General features: G+C 41.6%; 1 protein-coding gene across 4 annotated transcripts in view; it reads right to left on the bottom strand.

Moving 5' to 3' along the window:
• pbx4 (pre-B-cell leukemia transcription factor 4) overlaps positions 1-14,662 on the bottom strand; it is a 32,635-nt gene that overhangs the window by 6,107 nt on the left and 11,866 nt on the right. For 3 of the 4 annotated variants that reach the window (XM_034219837.1, XM_034219836.1, XM_034219838.1), the window contains 4 exons: positions 6,744-6,988; positions 5,884-6,074; positions 4,991-5,126; positions 4,400-4,556 (listed from right to left, as the gene is read on the bottom strand). In XM_034219837.1, the coding sequence (XP_034075728.1) occupies positions 4,400-4,556; positions 4,991-5,126; positions 5,884-6,074; positions 6,744-6,988 (729 nt within the window). Of the gene's footprint in view, positions 1-5; positions 110-219; positions 223-4,399; positions 4,557-4,990; positions 5,127-5,883; positions 6,075-6,743; positions 6,989-14,662 lie in introns of all 4 variants that reach the window. The other variant, XM_034219839.1, reaches the window with a different exon arrangement.

The following is a 14,662-nucleotide window of genomic DNA, read 5'->3' as shown; positions in this document are numbered from 1 at the left end:
CGTACCTGCGGCTGTAGAGAGGGGGCGATGTTGAGACCCTCCCCGTTGAGCGAACGCAGGCTGAGGTAGGCGTCGCCTGTGTGAGATAAACTGTATGACCCCGGTGACCCTGCAGGCAATATATATAGCCAATATCCAATCAGCTCAACCACAATGCCATGGGGTCAAAAGGTCACCACTGGTCCTGGATATTGACTAAAGGAGGGAAATGCTAATAACCAGCTTCAACAATGGTCTCAGGCAGTGTTCCTAAAAGATGGTTTTACAGGCCTAAAAGCCTGGCTTCTCCTACAGCATCACACACCTACTGCTAAAGTCGGAAAATAAAATGTGAAAGTAATTCCAATATTTCTAAAAACGCTAATATAGCTGCATAAAAACACTTTGTTTAAAGTAAACTTGTTTCCTTGTTGGTCTTTGGTGAGGAGGAAAGATTGGGCTTTCTTTTATGTGAAACTGAATGTTATAGTTCATTGGATTTGTAAAGGTTTTTAACAACCTGGCTGTCCAAAGTGGTCACTGTTTGTTTAAGGACAATTGTGCCATAAATAGGGAACTGACTAAATGAGTCCCAATGTCTGAACGATCACCTAGCTCAGGGGTGCCCAACCTTTTTTGAACCGAGAGCTACTTTTAAAGTTGCCAGTCTGCCGAGATCTACCAATCCAATGGCGCGTTTCCACTGCAGCGGGTAGCCCCGTTTAAGCGTCCTTAACCGTCCTCAAGCGGCCAGGCCGGTTTTTGGTGGCGTTTCCATATAGCCTAGTACCGGCCAGCGGGTACTTTTTCCCTCTTTTTCCGGCCTCATAAAATCGTGGTTCCCTCAGACCAGGGCCAGGGCTGAACTAGTGACGTCAACACTCTCGACTGCTGATTGGTCAGAGAGAATCGTCACAAGATCGCGCGCGAGTTCATCCCTAGCGTCGCATATATATTAAGAAGCAAGCTTGCAGCATTTTTATAAACAGCATTTTGTAAACGGATGAGCTACAACAATGGCTACGTCTAATAAGAAAAGCACACCGTGGTCGACCGAGGAGGTGACGACGTTCCTACATCTCATTGGGGATGATCAAATCCAGCGGGAGCTCGACGGAACAACTCGAAATGTGAACAAAAACAAAGCCGATCGCCCCGCCTACACTGCGTTGCTACCCCAGGTCCTAAACTGTAATGAAAATGCGCCACGGCCTGGGCCGGCCAGCGAGGCAGCCCGAGGACGCTTAGGGACGCTTAAACGGGGCTACCCCGCTGCAGTGGAAACGCGCCACAAGCGTCCAGGCGTAGCCATTACTGACAGCCTACTACCAGGTAAATACACACTTCTACTTGTGTAAAACTGAGTAGTGTTGCTACAAAAGTATAAATTAGGCTTACTAATAAGACAACTCAGATCTGAAGCTACACAGGAATCTGCTGCCAAAGTGCAATAAAAAAGACAAAATTAATAGAATCAAACACTTTTTTTTGTTGCATTTAGTAGAGTATAAAAATAAATGCCTTTTAAAATAGGATGCAAGCAACACTAGTTTCTTAACCTGAATTGATAATAGACTATAACCTTTATCTTATACCATTTTGTACAATAATTATAATGAATAAGTTCAAACAAACAAAAACTTACAGCTGATTAATAACGGTATCTAACTTGAGTTTTTATTATATCAAAAACCTGTTGAAATGCTACTGTTATTTTTACTGTCCCCAAAAAGCGCGTCGGCAGCCTCCAGGAATGCTTCTTTCACAACTTCGCCGTCTTTGAAAGACTCGGGCCTGGCGCCACGAGGGGGCAAAAGGGGGCATCGCCCCCTAAGTTGTTTTATTTGCCCCCTCACTTTGAGCATCATTCAGCCATCGAAAAGTTAAATAAATGTCACAATTATTAAATAACTTTAAATAATTATTTTCCCCAACACACGTTACTATAATTAGATCAGATATGTGGGCAGGCAGTCAAGCAACGTGTAAACAAGCCTCAACCCCAAGTGAGCTTGTAGTCTTAATTAATGTTAGCATGTGTCCCCATTTTCGGAATGTGCATTAAAAAACATAGAGCAAGGTGAAATAAAATGTTACATGTCAGTAAAACAGAGTAACAGTGTTGTGCCTGTTTGTAGCGTTAGTGTATTTCTTTTTCTAATACTTCTTCTTCTTCTTCTTCTACCTCTACTTCTTCTTCTTCTACCTCTACTTCTTCTTCTTCTACTTCTTCTTCTTCTACCTCTACTTCTTCTTCTTCTACCTCTACTTATTTTTCTTCTACCTCTACTTCTTCTTCTTCTACCTCTACTTCTTCTTCTTCTACCTCTACCTCTACTTCTTCTTCTTCTTCTACCTCTACTTCTTCTTCTTCTACCTCTTCTACCTCTACTTCTTCTTCTTCTACCTCTTCTACCTCTACTTCTTCTTCTTCTACCCATGGATGTATAATAAGAAGCTTCTAATTCAATGTACCTTCCCACAAAATATTGGACAAAAGAAAGTCGGCTAGTAGTGTCAACTAAATCCATAGTATTAGAACAAAAGTGATTTAAACGAGGTAAATTACGAATGTATGTTCTCAATCGCCAAGTGTGGGATTGAATATTAAATTAGTTTAGATTAGATTTATTGTCCCCAGGGGGAAATTCATTTCCACAGCTCTGTGAAAACAAGATGAAATCGACAAAAAATAAGACAACTACAGATAGCACCACACATGATGCTTACCTGTTATTATTTAGGGCTGCCTGTATGGATCAGGTTTTTGCCAAAGCGAGCCCTTTTACTATAATAATAATATGTTATTATATAAACCGTATTGGTACAATGAGCGACATCTAGTGACGGATTTTTAATCTGTGTCTGTCCATTTGGTGTAGTATTTGATCCAATATTACATTTGGTTTATATATTAGTCACTTTCTTATGGAATGCCAGGTTTTAGGTCTTGGTTTGAACATTCAATCCTGAAAATTAAAAAAAACAGATTAATTTGTCTTTAATCCTGACATGACTAGAGTAGATAGTAAGTAAATAAATCTGTATAGGAAGACGAGTTAAGGGATAGAGGAGAAAAGGTTATGGTATAATTACAGAGCCTGTCCATTTATAAATTGAGGAAATCAATGTTAGTCTGTTAACGTGACTAACAAAGTGCAGGCATCTAATAATGTACTATCTATTATTAAAGATCAGAGGAAAAGAACAGAATGAGAGGGGTCAATCCAGAATACAAATAAAGAAGCAAAGAGATTGTAGAGCAGTGAGAATGAAAAAAACTTGGTGTGTCAATTCATTACATTGCCAGTATTTTTCGTTGTTGTGAAAAAAAAGTCGCCCCCTAGGATTTTTGAACAGCCCCCTCAGTCATTTCAGCCTGGAAAGACTTCATGTGTTTCGCAAGAACGTGACTGACACGATAAGATGCTATGGTAGCAGCCTTGCTCTTGTTGTTGGGCCTGGTGAAAATGGGCTGCTGTGCATTTAGCTGTGCTTTCAGGCCCCTCCCCTTTTGGAGCGTAGGGCAGAATTAGGAGGGAATTCCGTCGTAAATGCCGCTCCTAAATTACCCTTCTTCGATAAAGCCACGCTCGCATTGCAGATGAGACAGATGGACTTTGAATTTGAATAGATACAAAAATAATCATCCTCCTACTTGGAGTGAAAATTATATATGTTTGGCTTTTTTGCTTCTGCCATAATTGCGGTCTTGTGTGTGTGCGGACTGGCACTCCTGTTAACACGGACAACGTCAGCGAAATAGTGCCCACTGCCCACCAGCCACGCCCCGACACATGGGGTCACGCCGGCCAATCACAAAGCTTTGATGCGTTCAAGTGCATTATTCTGGCACAGGAAGATTATGTTATAGGACATTAACGATAAAACAGAATATTGTTGTTCTATTTTTAGACACATCTCGCGATCGACTCGGAATCTCCCCGCGATCGACCGGTCGATCGCGATCGACTGGTTGGGCACCCCTGACCTAGCTGATCCCTTCAGCTCACTTGGCAAATTGAGATGATCATATTATGACTGTGTGTAACAAATAATGAATGGGGATGATTTGTAGGAGAAATAGGGGGTTTGACAGAAAGCAGACATCAGGTGAGTCTCTCTAAACACAATAGTATCACAACAGTTAAAGTTCCGAAAAATATATCTTTGATAACCGTCTATGAATGTTTTCTTGCAAAATAATTGAAGCATTTCTGAAAACACTGTGTGCATTTTGCTGACAGCAGTGTACAGTGTAAGGCTTCCTATTAACAATCCAGTCTCTCCTTCAAACTGTTATGGTGTGGTTTGAAAAAGGTTCAGTTGTGTTTAAGAATGAAAGTGTATGTTTAGGAACTGAAGCCTGTTGATGAGAAGTGCAAAGGTTTGAGGGTAGACGTGATGGAGCGTGTGTTACCTGAGTTGGGCGTTGCCGGAGAGTTAGCCTGGCTAGCCTGCGCAGACACATTGGCAGCATCCACCGCTGTCTTCACCGCGTAGAGGTTCGCCTCCTCCTGGAACTTACCAATGTTCTTCTTGTAGCGTATTCTCTTGTTGCCAAACCAATTGGAGACCTGAGGGGACAGAGGTGTGTCAGATATACACTTATTTTAGGTTGTAACATCACTATGGTTTCCCTTCCAGCTAAAAAGTATTTATCATTTATTCGTATAGTCACGATATTATAGTTTCATCAGGGCCAAAATGAATCAATATATTAAACTATGTTAATGGTAAATTAAATGTTGCATTATACTATCATGTTTTATTATTAATAACATAACATTTTATTTTTCTGACATGGTGGTTATCCCAATATATCGTAACACCCCTGCCATTTAGCTATCTTTTTATTCTTTTTTTTATTTGAAATAACAACGGACTAAACAAGTTTAAAAAACAAAGCTGTTCTAAATGATGTAGTGAAACTGATCTGAAAACAGAGACAGAATAACTTCAGCTTTCACAGCAACAGCCTTTTAGGGATGTGGATAGTAGTGTCATTCACCTGAGACACAGTGATCGCACACTTTTTGGCCAGTTCCTCCTTAGCCTCCTCACTGGGGTAAGGGTTGGAGAGGTGGGAGTAGAAATATTCGTTCAGCACCTCTGTGGCTTGCTTGTTGAAGTTGCGCCGCTTACGTCTGAGACACAAGAGAGAAGGGAGAATGAGCAACCTGCTTGGAATGTACAGCTCTGACACAACAACAACATGCTCAGATCACTACAGGAAAATCTCACACACACACCGTGGTACCGTTAAGCTCAGACGTTATCGGTCTTTTTATCGGTATTGGAGACATGTGAAAAATATATGTCATATGTATTATTGCTACACAAACATTATATTGCAGTTTTAGTGTCGCCAACTCCGTTTTCTAATATGCAAAAAGACGGCAAAATGCGTCTATGATTATTTGTAGTATTTTCGATCTTACCTTGTTTTTTTCTCCAAAAGAACCGATAAGAGTACCGTTAAAAGACCGTACCGATAAGCGGTATTGATAAAAGTAGTAGTACCGTTAAAACCTTAACGATACCCATCCCACCCACCCACCCACCCACACCACACACACACACACACACACACACCACACACACACACACACACACACACACACACACACACACACACACACACACACACACACACACACACACACACACACACACACACACACACACACACACACACACACACACACACACACACACACACACACACACACACACACACACACACACACACACACACACACACACACACACACACACACACACACACACACACACACACACACACACACACACACACACACACACACACACACACACACACACACACACACACACACACACACACACACACACACACACACACACACACACACACAAACAGACCTGGCGTCGAGGAAGCGTGAGCGCAGGATCATGACGGCCTCGCAGGTGCTCTGTTTGAGCTGCATCTGGATGGAGCTGAACTTGCGGTGGATGATGGCCACCATGCGCTCAATCTCCTTGGGAGAGATGGGCCGTGTGCGAGACTGCTCTCTCAGCAGGTTCATTACATGGTTGGTGAACTCACTGCAGGCCTGGAGCAAGGAGAGAGAGAGAAAGAAGTTTAATACTACTGTAAAAGACAGACCAGGCACGGATTCTATCCTGAGCCATGACATGGTTTTTGTCGATGAGATGCCTCTTCTGCCTGACTGAATACTAGTTGATAAGCAGTGATACTTTGTTTGGGAGTTAGTCACAGCATTGGAAGCCTTACAGACAGTCCATAGCAGTGTTTCTCACTCCTATACTAGTCAAACTAATGGAAAGTGCAACCAAGTGCCATCAAGAATCTAAACCATGAAGAGCTAAATACAGAATGCAGGCCGATAAGTGACCATTTCTGTCCAAGTGTGTGTTCACTCCAATTATCAATAACCAAATGTATCGATGTCAAAATAAATGTTAATGAGGCCACAATCTGTATCCATTATTTAGTTGTGGTTGCCATTCTCTGCACAAAGTTCAACACAACAGCAGCTGAAAATAGTAAAATATCTCCAAACATGGAAAGAGAAGTAGGAATACAATCATTTAGTCCAACAGTACAAAGTTAGCAAAGTTAGTTTTTTCAGTGAGCACAACATTATTGTTACCTTACTGATAAACCAATGTACATAAATTATCTCTGTAACTGACTTCATTCATTAAACATGTTAATATCTTCGGACAACAGTTTATTTTCAAGCAGTGGCGTCTCACACCTGCTCGTATTTCTCCAGCTCAGAGTGGTAGATCTGGCGGATCTGTGCGAGCTTGGCTCTGTAGTCGGAGTGTTCGATGCTGCTGTCGGTGGGTGAGCCCCCCGCTGCCGCTGCAGCTGCAGCCGCCGCGGCCGAGCCCCCTCCCTTCTCTGGACCTGACACCCCCTCTGCTAGCAGCATGTTGTCCAACCGCATGATCTGAGGATCTGGGGGGTCCTCCTCCTGCACACCTCGTATACTCAGCACTAGACACAAGGAGAGAGAACGTAAACAAGGTCAACATTTGTCTGTTTATGAAAGTGTTCTGTTACATTCTGCCCCAAGCCTTTCTGGGGTGGAGAAAACCTGTTGGTGAAAAAGTTTCTGAGAGAACATACATTTCTCTTCAAGGAGAAGAACAATACTGTGGGTGTGAGGGGTGCATAGGAAGATGCGTTACTGCTGCCAAAATTCAAAGAAAGTGCAGCCCTGTCAAAACCCAGTGAAGTTTCTCCCCTGAGTCATTGCTGTGAGCGTGTGGCTGAATTCTCAATGAGCCTGAGCTTCCTCTGAACCAACAGCAGAGGGCAGTGTGGCCCCTCGGTGGCAAGCTGCCAAAGATAAGAGCATGAGGCATGGGACCAGTAATGGGAGTGCATGTGCTGTCACTATGAGCCCCAGTGGCCATAAGTATAGTTATCAGTTGCTGCTCTCCACCACTGCATTATACCAGGACCTCTGTCAGCCTGCAGCCATGCTCTCATCTCTCTCTCTTTCACACAAATACACACAAACACAAACACACACACACACAAACACACAAGTTGAGTACAGAAACCCATCTTTTTCCTCAGAACCTTAAGCTTTTAACACTTAACAGTATTTTCTCTTGCCTCTTCTGCTTCTCGATCATTCAACTTCAAAAAGTAATAAAGTAGAAACTTGGTGTCGCAACTCAAAGTGTTGGTCAAGTTATTTATAAAAAGTCCTTTTATTTTGTAAATTATAAACACATTATTTAATTATATAGATATATGCAAATAACTACATGATGTATGGATAACTCACTTTAAAGTGGAATATTAAAAATATTACTTTTATTGCCTATATTTCCAAATTGCTTTTATTATCATATAAAACATTTTTAATTACCATATATTAGAGCTCTAGTAGTGATGTGTTCATTAACAAGTCGACAGAAACTTAACATCAACTGTTTTGACGTTTGATTAATTGTTACCCACATTTCTCACTGGCTTCTCAAATGTGAGGATTCCTTTATTTTCTGTTTGATATCATCATAAAGTGAGTATCTGAGTTTGCATCTAGGTTCAACCAACTTGATTTTGAAATTATCTTTTGATTTCAATTAGAATTTTGTCGAGGAAACAAAAGCAAACAGTTCTATTGATTCTTATAGAACAAAAAACTTGCAATTTGATTGATTACTAAAGAGATTATTTGTTGCAGCGCTAAAACACATACTACTTGCAAGTGCAGTCACAAATAAACACAGCAGTGGCTTCACATTTATATAGATCCAAATGAAGGAGTTAAAAGCCTATTTAAACTGTGGTAAAACCAGACAGGATTCTGAAGGAGCCAGATGCTAATAATATGGATGATAAGAGTAATCTGAGTGGAAACTGGGTTAGGCGTTTGTCCTCATTAAGGATTACGCTAGTTAGCCAAAGCTCATCGTCAAAGGTGAGGAGGTTCATGTTCTCAGTCATTCAGAGCCTTTTCTTAGCACAACTTTCACAACTAGGAAACGTCGTTGTTAAAATTGTCCTAAAGAGTTATCCTAAAAAAGAAAACGTTGCAGCCGTATCTGAGTCAGAGCTAACAAATGAGCAGAGCTGCTCTGTAGCACTAACAGATGTGAAAGAAATGAGGACAAAAACTGTTTTGCTTAAAGATTCCAAGTGCTTTGGAGCAGATGAGTTGTAGCTTTTTTTAAACTTAATTTGATAAATGAGCCTTTTCCGCCATTAAGGCCTCCCTTAGCAAAGCGTCCAACTTTCCCTCCCCTTTTTTTCTTGTGCCTTCTTGCTTTTTTCTTTCCTTCTGCTTAGGACCCTTCTCTCTCCAAGGCACATTCCTGCTCCGCTGCTCCCCCATCTCAGGGCTCAGGAATGCAGCAGACCCAGCCGCCTGAACTAATGACCCTGATTTGCCCATCTCTTTCCCTCCTCTTTTTCTTTTCTTTCAGTTGTTCACAAAAGGTCTCTGCACTTCCTAGCAAGGTAACCTATAGCTAATATATTGATCGAGCACCAGAGGTATTTGTTTTGTACCTGTTGAGACTACAGGATACTTTGTAAACACTCTGATGGCGGTTCAAGTTTTGTGTTCATTATGCCACGCACAGCTTTGGTTGAGTGTACTCTTATGTTGGACTCCCTGTGCAATCACTGAAAAGTACAACTGACCTCAACTGAAGAGGGCAACTGTGGCTCTTGAAGCTTTTCACCTCTCCCCCTCCCTTTTGCCCCCACTCCTCATTATGGCCCCCAGCTGTAGCCTAATGCCCCTACATTCCCCTAATTACTCCAATTAAGCTGTGATTACCCACAATTGCACTCATGCACAGTCTAGTGGCCTAGTGGTATTATAGCAGCTGTTAAGATGCTGCACAGAAAAAATACCACATGGGATGAAATTGTAAAAGTCCCAAAGTCTTCCACTCGCAAGCCAACCATGAGACTTTTGAAAAAATACAAATCTGCAGGTCTGAGGAATCTAGGCAGCGATTCCCTTTGATCAATGGGCTCTTGACATCGCCGCTGGACTGCCTCCGTTACTGAGAGATTAAAACTCAAGACTGCTGAAAGTAATGATACATTTTTTTTTTTTTTTTTTTTAAATAAGAAGACAGCTTAGGCTCACAGCCTGCATCCCTAGCTCTTAGACATCACACTATTATGCACACGCTACCACACTAGCTGGGCTGTATGGCAATGAGAGACGGAGCGAGCAACACATACTATGAAATATTCAGGGTATCCAGCTGGGCTTTCACTGCATACATAATCATTCTCATTTATGCACAGCCAATGTAAAAACGGTGTGCTGTGCAGACACAATACACAATATATGAAGTGGTGCAGGTAAGGTTGAGGAACCTAACCAATAGCGTAGTGCTGTACATTAACAGTAATACACATAGGGAGAGATAAGACTTAAATGCAGTCAGTATATCATTGCTCAGCTCACAACACAAGCTTTATCCTTGTCTGTCTTTTTCCCCTCGCTAGCATCCCCTTTTTTCACTCTGTCTCCCCCCAACACACATCCCCTCCCCCTTCTCCCTTTCAACGCACCCCCACCCACCTCCCCCAGTGCCCCCCCCCCCTCCCTCTGTTCTCCATTTCAGTCGAGTTCTCCATGTGAGCCGCAATCCCTCATGCTGTCAGCCCCCCCCCTCTCCCTCTCTCTGTAGACAGACAGGATTAGCATTTTAATTGCATCAGCTCCCTTGGGTATTCTCAGCCTTTCACTGGGAGAGCAAGGGAGCGGGAGAGAGAGAAGGATAGAGAAGGGAAAAAAAGAGGGGGAAAAAGGTAAGGAGCGAGAGAGAGGGGAGAAGGAGAACCAAGGAGAATTGAAAAAAGGGAGTCACAGGAAAAGATATGTGTGTGAGAGAGGAAGAGACAGAGAGAGAGTCTACAGAAATATACAGAGTACAGACGTGCCAGAGAGCAAGCAAGCCAGTAAGAGTGAAAAGATAGGACTGTGGAAACATCAGTTTCTCCTTTCATTACAGACAGAGAATTCAGATAAAGAGAATGGGCCATAGAAAGATGGTTTGCACAATGGAAATATGCTACATGAATATGCAAATGTTCCACACAAAAACAAATCTCAACTGCAGCCAGAGATATGAAAGGTAAGACCCTGTATGAGGATTACAACTGTTTGCCGGTATGAAATGGGAAACACAAATGTAGATACGGAAAACAAGAACTGGGGCCAATCTGCGTATATTAAACTTCTCGTCAGATTTTCCCACCTAAAAACAAAATAAAAACTAAGGTGTAAGAATGGTGGTGAGGATAAAATACACCAAAACCTGACTGGACCATATCTGACTTTCTTTTACAAATTCTCATGTTGGACCAGTTTGACATCAACTATGCAATACAAATGTTTGATGAGGAAGAGAGGCTTTGGTGTACCTGTCCTTTTGGGGAGGGGGACCTGGCACCTCACCATCTCCCAGTTAACACTCTGTGCCTTTCCTCTGGGCTTACAGAGCCCTTTGGACTGAGCTCCAGCCACCAACCGTAGAGAAGAGAGGGCATTTTCCATGACCTTTAAATCCATGTGGTGAAAAAGAATCATCACGTTCACTATGCCTAGTTAGTCATCATCACATGTGCTCAGATCAGAACTATCAATCTTTAACAATGTTAGTAGGAGCCTCGATTCTTTACAACATGTTTGAACAATTTATTACTAACAACTTACACACAAAACTTCCTCTGTACATAAAAGTACTTTGATTTATCATGCCATTTCTGTAGAATATGGGTTGCTTAAAAATGCTTGGGTGAATAAAAAGTTGCCCTGGGCTAGTAGTAGAATATGGCATTAAAAATGAATTATTTTCCTGATGGGCTTTTGGCCAAATGGATATTAGGAAAAGCTAAATATCTACTGGAAATTCAACACAAAAGTGTGCGCCTCCTTTCTTCTAAAATGGTGTTTTTCTGAGGAGTACAGTCGACTTAATGAGCCTGATCTACATGTCCAATTCTACTTTAAGCAGCTCACGCTAATCAGCAGCTATTTGGGTAGTCCACAAGAGTCCTGTTGCACGCAGCCCCCCACTCTGACACAAACCAAACACGCAGCCACACGCACACACAACACACTACGAAGTAAGCATTCAGAGCAAACAGTGTGCTCTGATTAAGGTGTGAATTGGAGAACTCACACCTTTGGCAAACACAACACTTCAGTCCAACACATCATTAATCAGCCCTTAATTAACTAAAGAGAGGCTTGGACACTCAAGCGATGACTATGTGTAGCCCCCTTGAATTGTCATAAATAAACACACTGTCACACACACAACAACACACAAACACTAATGAGGGATATATCAATTTGTGTTGTCACTTAGTAAATAAGGATAAAAAGGATCTACAACATATTTGCTCTTTGTCTATCAATATATGCATACTTTTAGCAAAACATGGACAATACAAATTGTTAGACACCTCAAAGTGCTGTTACTTGGGGCACGAGCGATTGTATTTAGCACATAATATATTAGAGATGTCCCAATCCGATAACGTGATCGGGGATCGGAGCCGATCACGTGATTTTCAAAAGATCGGAATCGGGAGGAAAAAAATCGGGGATCTGGAAAAAAAATTTTTTTTTTAATATAGAAAATATTTGTATTATTTTATTTAATGTTGCAAAACAAAAATGACCATGTTCACGTCTTAAAGTCATCCTGAGGCCTTAGTTTTGGTTTAAAATGACACAACATCATGTATGTGTTGCTTCCTTTGGGCTTGTTTTCAGACCTGGTTGCTTATTTCTCTCAAATCTGGCAACAGAGTGGGCGCAGTGTCTAATAGTAGCAGTAAGCTAACGAGAGGCTACGTTCAGCTGGTGACTCGGGAGTCGGGACAGAGAAAATGTCAGGAGTTTGGAAGTATTATAAAATTGAAAGTGAAGGCAGTGTAACAGCCAGATGCAATGTTTGCAAGGCGGAGACTTTTAAAAGGAAAGAGAAACTGCCCCAGAACAGTGAAAAGGCCAAAAACATAACAGCCAAGATTCATCGCATTAGTTATCTGTTACCTTTTTTTTCTCTTAATGCATTGCATAAAGATCGGATCGGGAAAAATCGGTATCGGCAGATTGTCAAAATCGAATGATCGGAATCGGATCGGGAGCAAAAAAAGGTGATCGGGACATCCCTATAATATATGACTTAAAACACGTTTTTTTTTTTTTAATTAAAGCTTGACCCATCAAACATGTCTAGGATATATTGATGTACTTGTGACCAAAAATAAGGACAACATTGGTTAAGACACATAAGTGTGGGCAGGCCCTGGTGAATCATCCAGATCGCATGGACACATTTAAACAGACCTCGCATTGAGTATACTGGCATCTGCTAATATTGTTAGCCAAGTGGATACATTGCAAGCTATATAACCTATAACACATACAACTCAATCCTAGAAAATACTTATTGTATCAAAATGACACAAGTGCTAAAATCGAGGTCCTTATCGGTAATATCATTATGTTGAACACTCTGCCAGGACTACCTCTCCAACATGATACCCACAGTCTAGAACAGTTTTGCACACAGAGAAAAATGAAGAGACAAGGAAGTCAGAATTTGAAGTGTCACAGGAGAAAGAGGAGGATGATGAAGAGCACCTAAGCGGGATGCTTGTTAAAGCACTGCTAGGATCTTCCCCAGTCAACTCTCATCAGGCCAGCTGCCTCCTGTGCTCATTAGCGCAGACTCTTAAGGAGCTCCTAAAGACTTTGTGAAAAATGAACGCTCATTTGAGAGGTCGTTAATTTGCACTGTTATGCAAATTAGATGGCAATTAAGCGATAGATCAGAAGAGCAGTGCCCATTTATAACAAGTGAACAAGCATTATGACACAGTCAGATGGTGCCAGAGAGCGCTGAGGCTACATGGTTAGTCGGGTCCGATGTACCAGTTTACTGAGGAATAAAGCCAACGTGTCTATATTATGTATGGGGCATATTTGCTTGGGGTATCCCTAATTGGTTTTGCAAATCTTTACAGGCATACATGAATACACAAATAACACACTAATGGAAATATAAACTAATCACCCAATATATGTTGTGTTTTTGATGAGCAAATGGTACATCATTCCATCCATACCATTGAGGAGTGCGTCAAGTTTAACAGCAGCATGGGCTTCTCAGTTTCTGTTAAACCCCAATGCATAGAGCTCATCTTGGAATGGCTGGGTATCCCCCCCTCCCTTACTAGGCCTGATGTTTCCTTCTCTCCCCTGCATTTATGACATGTTGTGAAATATACAAACATACTGTCTGGGACAGCAATGTGCACTACTGCTGAGGGGTGGAAGGCTCCCATCAATTGTAATTAATCCTTAATTAGTCAGGATTAGAAGCTAGGCTCCGACACTCTCCCACCCCACCATGCAATCCAGCTGAGACCACATTTACATATCTTTAATTAAAGAGACGCTGGCTTCTTTTAAGAGCAAAGCCTAAAAGGCGTTGTAAGAGTCATAGACATGCTGAGGGAGGGCAGATGAGATAGTAAGGAGTCTACCCCCATCTTCTGATGGGTCACTCAATATTTCCTGCTTTCTTGTTAAGCATAAATTATTTGTCATTTGTGGATCCGTAAGTAAGTGTGCAAAAAATGGCACCTTGCCCATGATGTTACTCTGGCCAATAACATTTCTATGTATGCCCCTTACACGTTTTAATTCAACCAAATGAAATATGGCAAACATAAATATTATTTGAATTTTCAGTTTCATTTCAATTTAATGTGCTTTCATGTTTTCAACTCCCCATCTTCAGTTTCACTTATCTACTCATCTCCAAATAAACTTCTCTGCTGTCATTTTGGGCATTTATTGTAATAGAACAATGGAATCCATTAACACAATGCATTTATATTCAGTTGTCGAAGCTAACCGGATCTTCGTGACTATTTAGCGACAGCACAGCCAAATCGCTGGTCTTGGTGAATCATGACAAAAATCATGTTCCAGCAATCTTAAAGATGATTAATTCCACTGAGTTCTTCCCATCCTAAAACACACTCCAGACCGCAGTCTCCCATGTCAATATACTGAGGCCCAGTTCCTTCAGGAATAATACCACATGGCGAAATCAGTTGACCCACACACCATTAGGTCTAGGCTGGAGGTTGGGGTGCTGT

This window comes from Gymnodraco acuticeps, unplaced genomic scaffold (assembly GCF_902827175.1).
Source record: "Gymnodraco acuticeps unplaced genomic scaffold, fGymAcu1.1, whole genome shotgun sequence".
Lineage (NCBI taxonomy): Eukaryota > Metazoa > Chordata > Actinopteri > Perciformes > Bathydraconidae > Gymnodraco > Gymnodraco acuticeps.
Note: the sequence above shows the minus strand (reverse complement) of the source record. Positions and strands in the feature narration are given on the sequence as shown.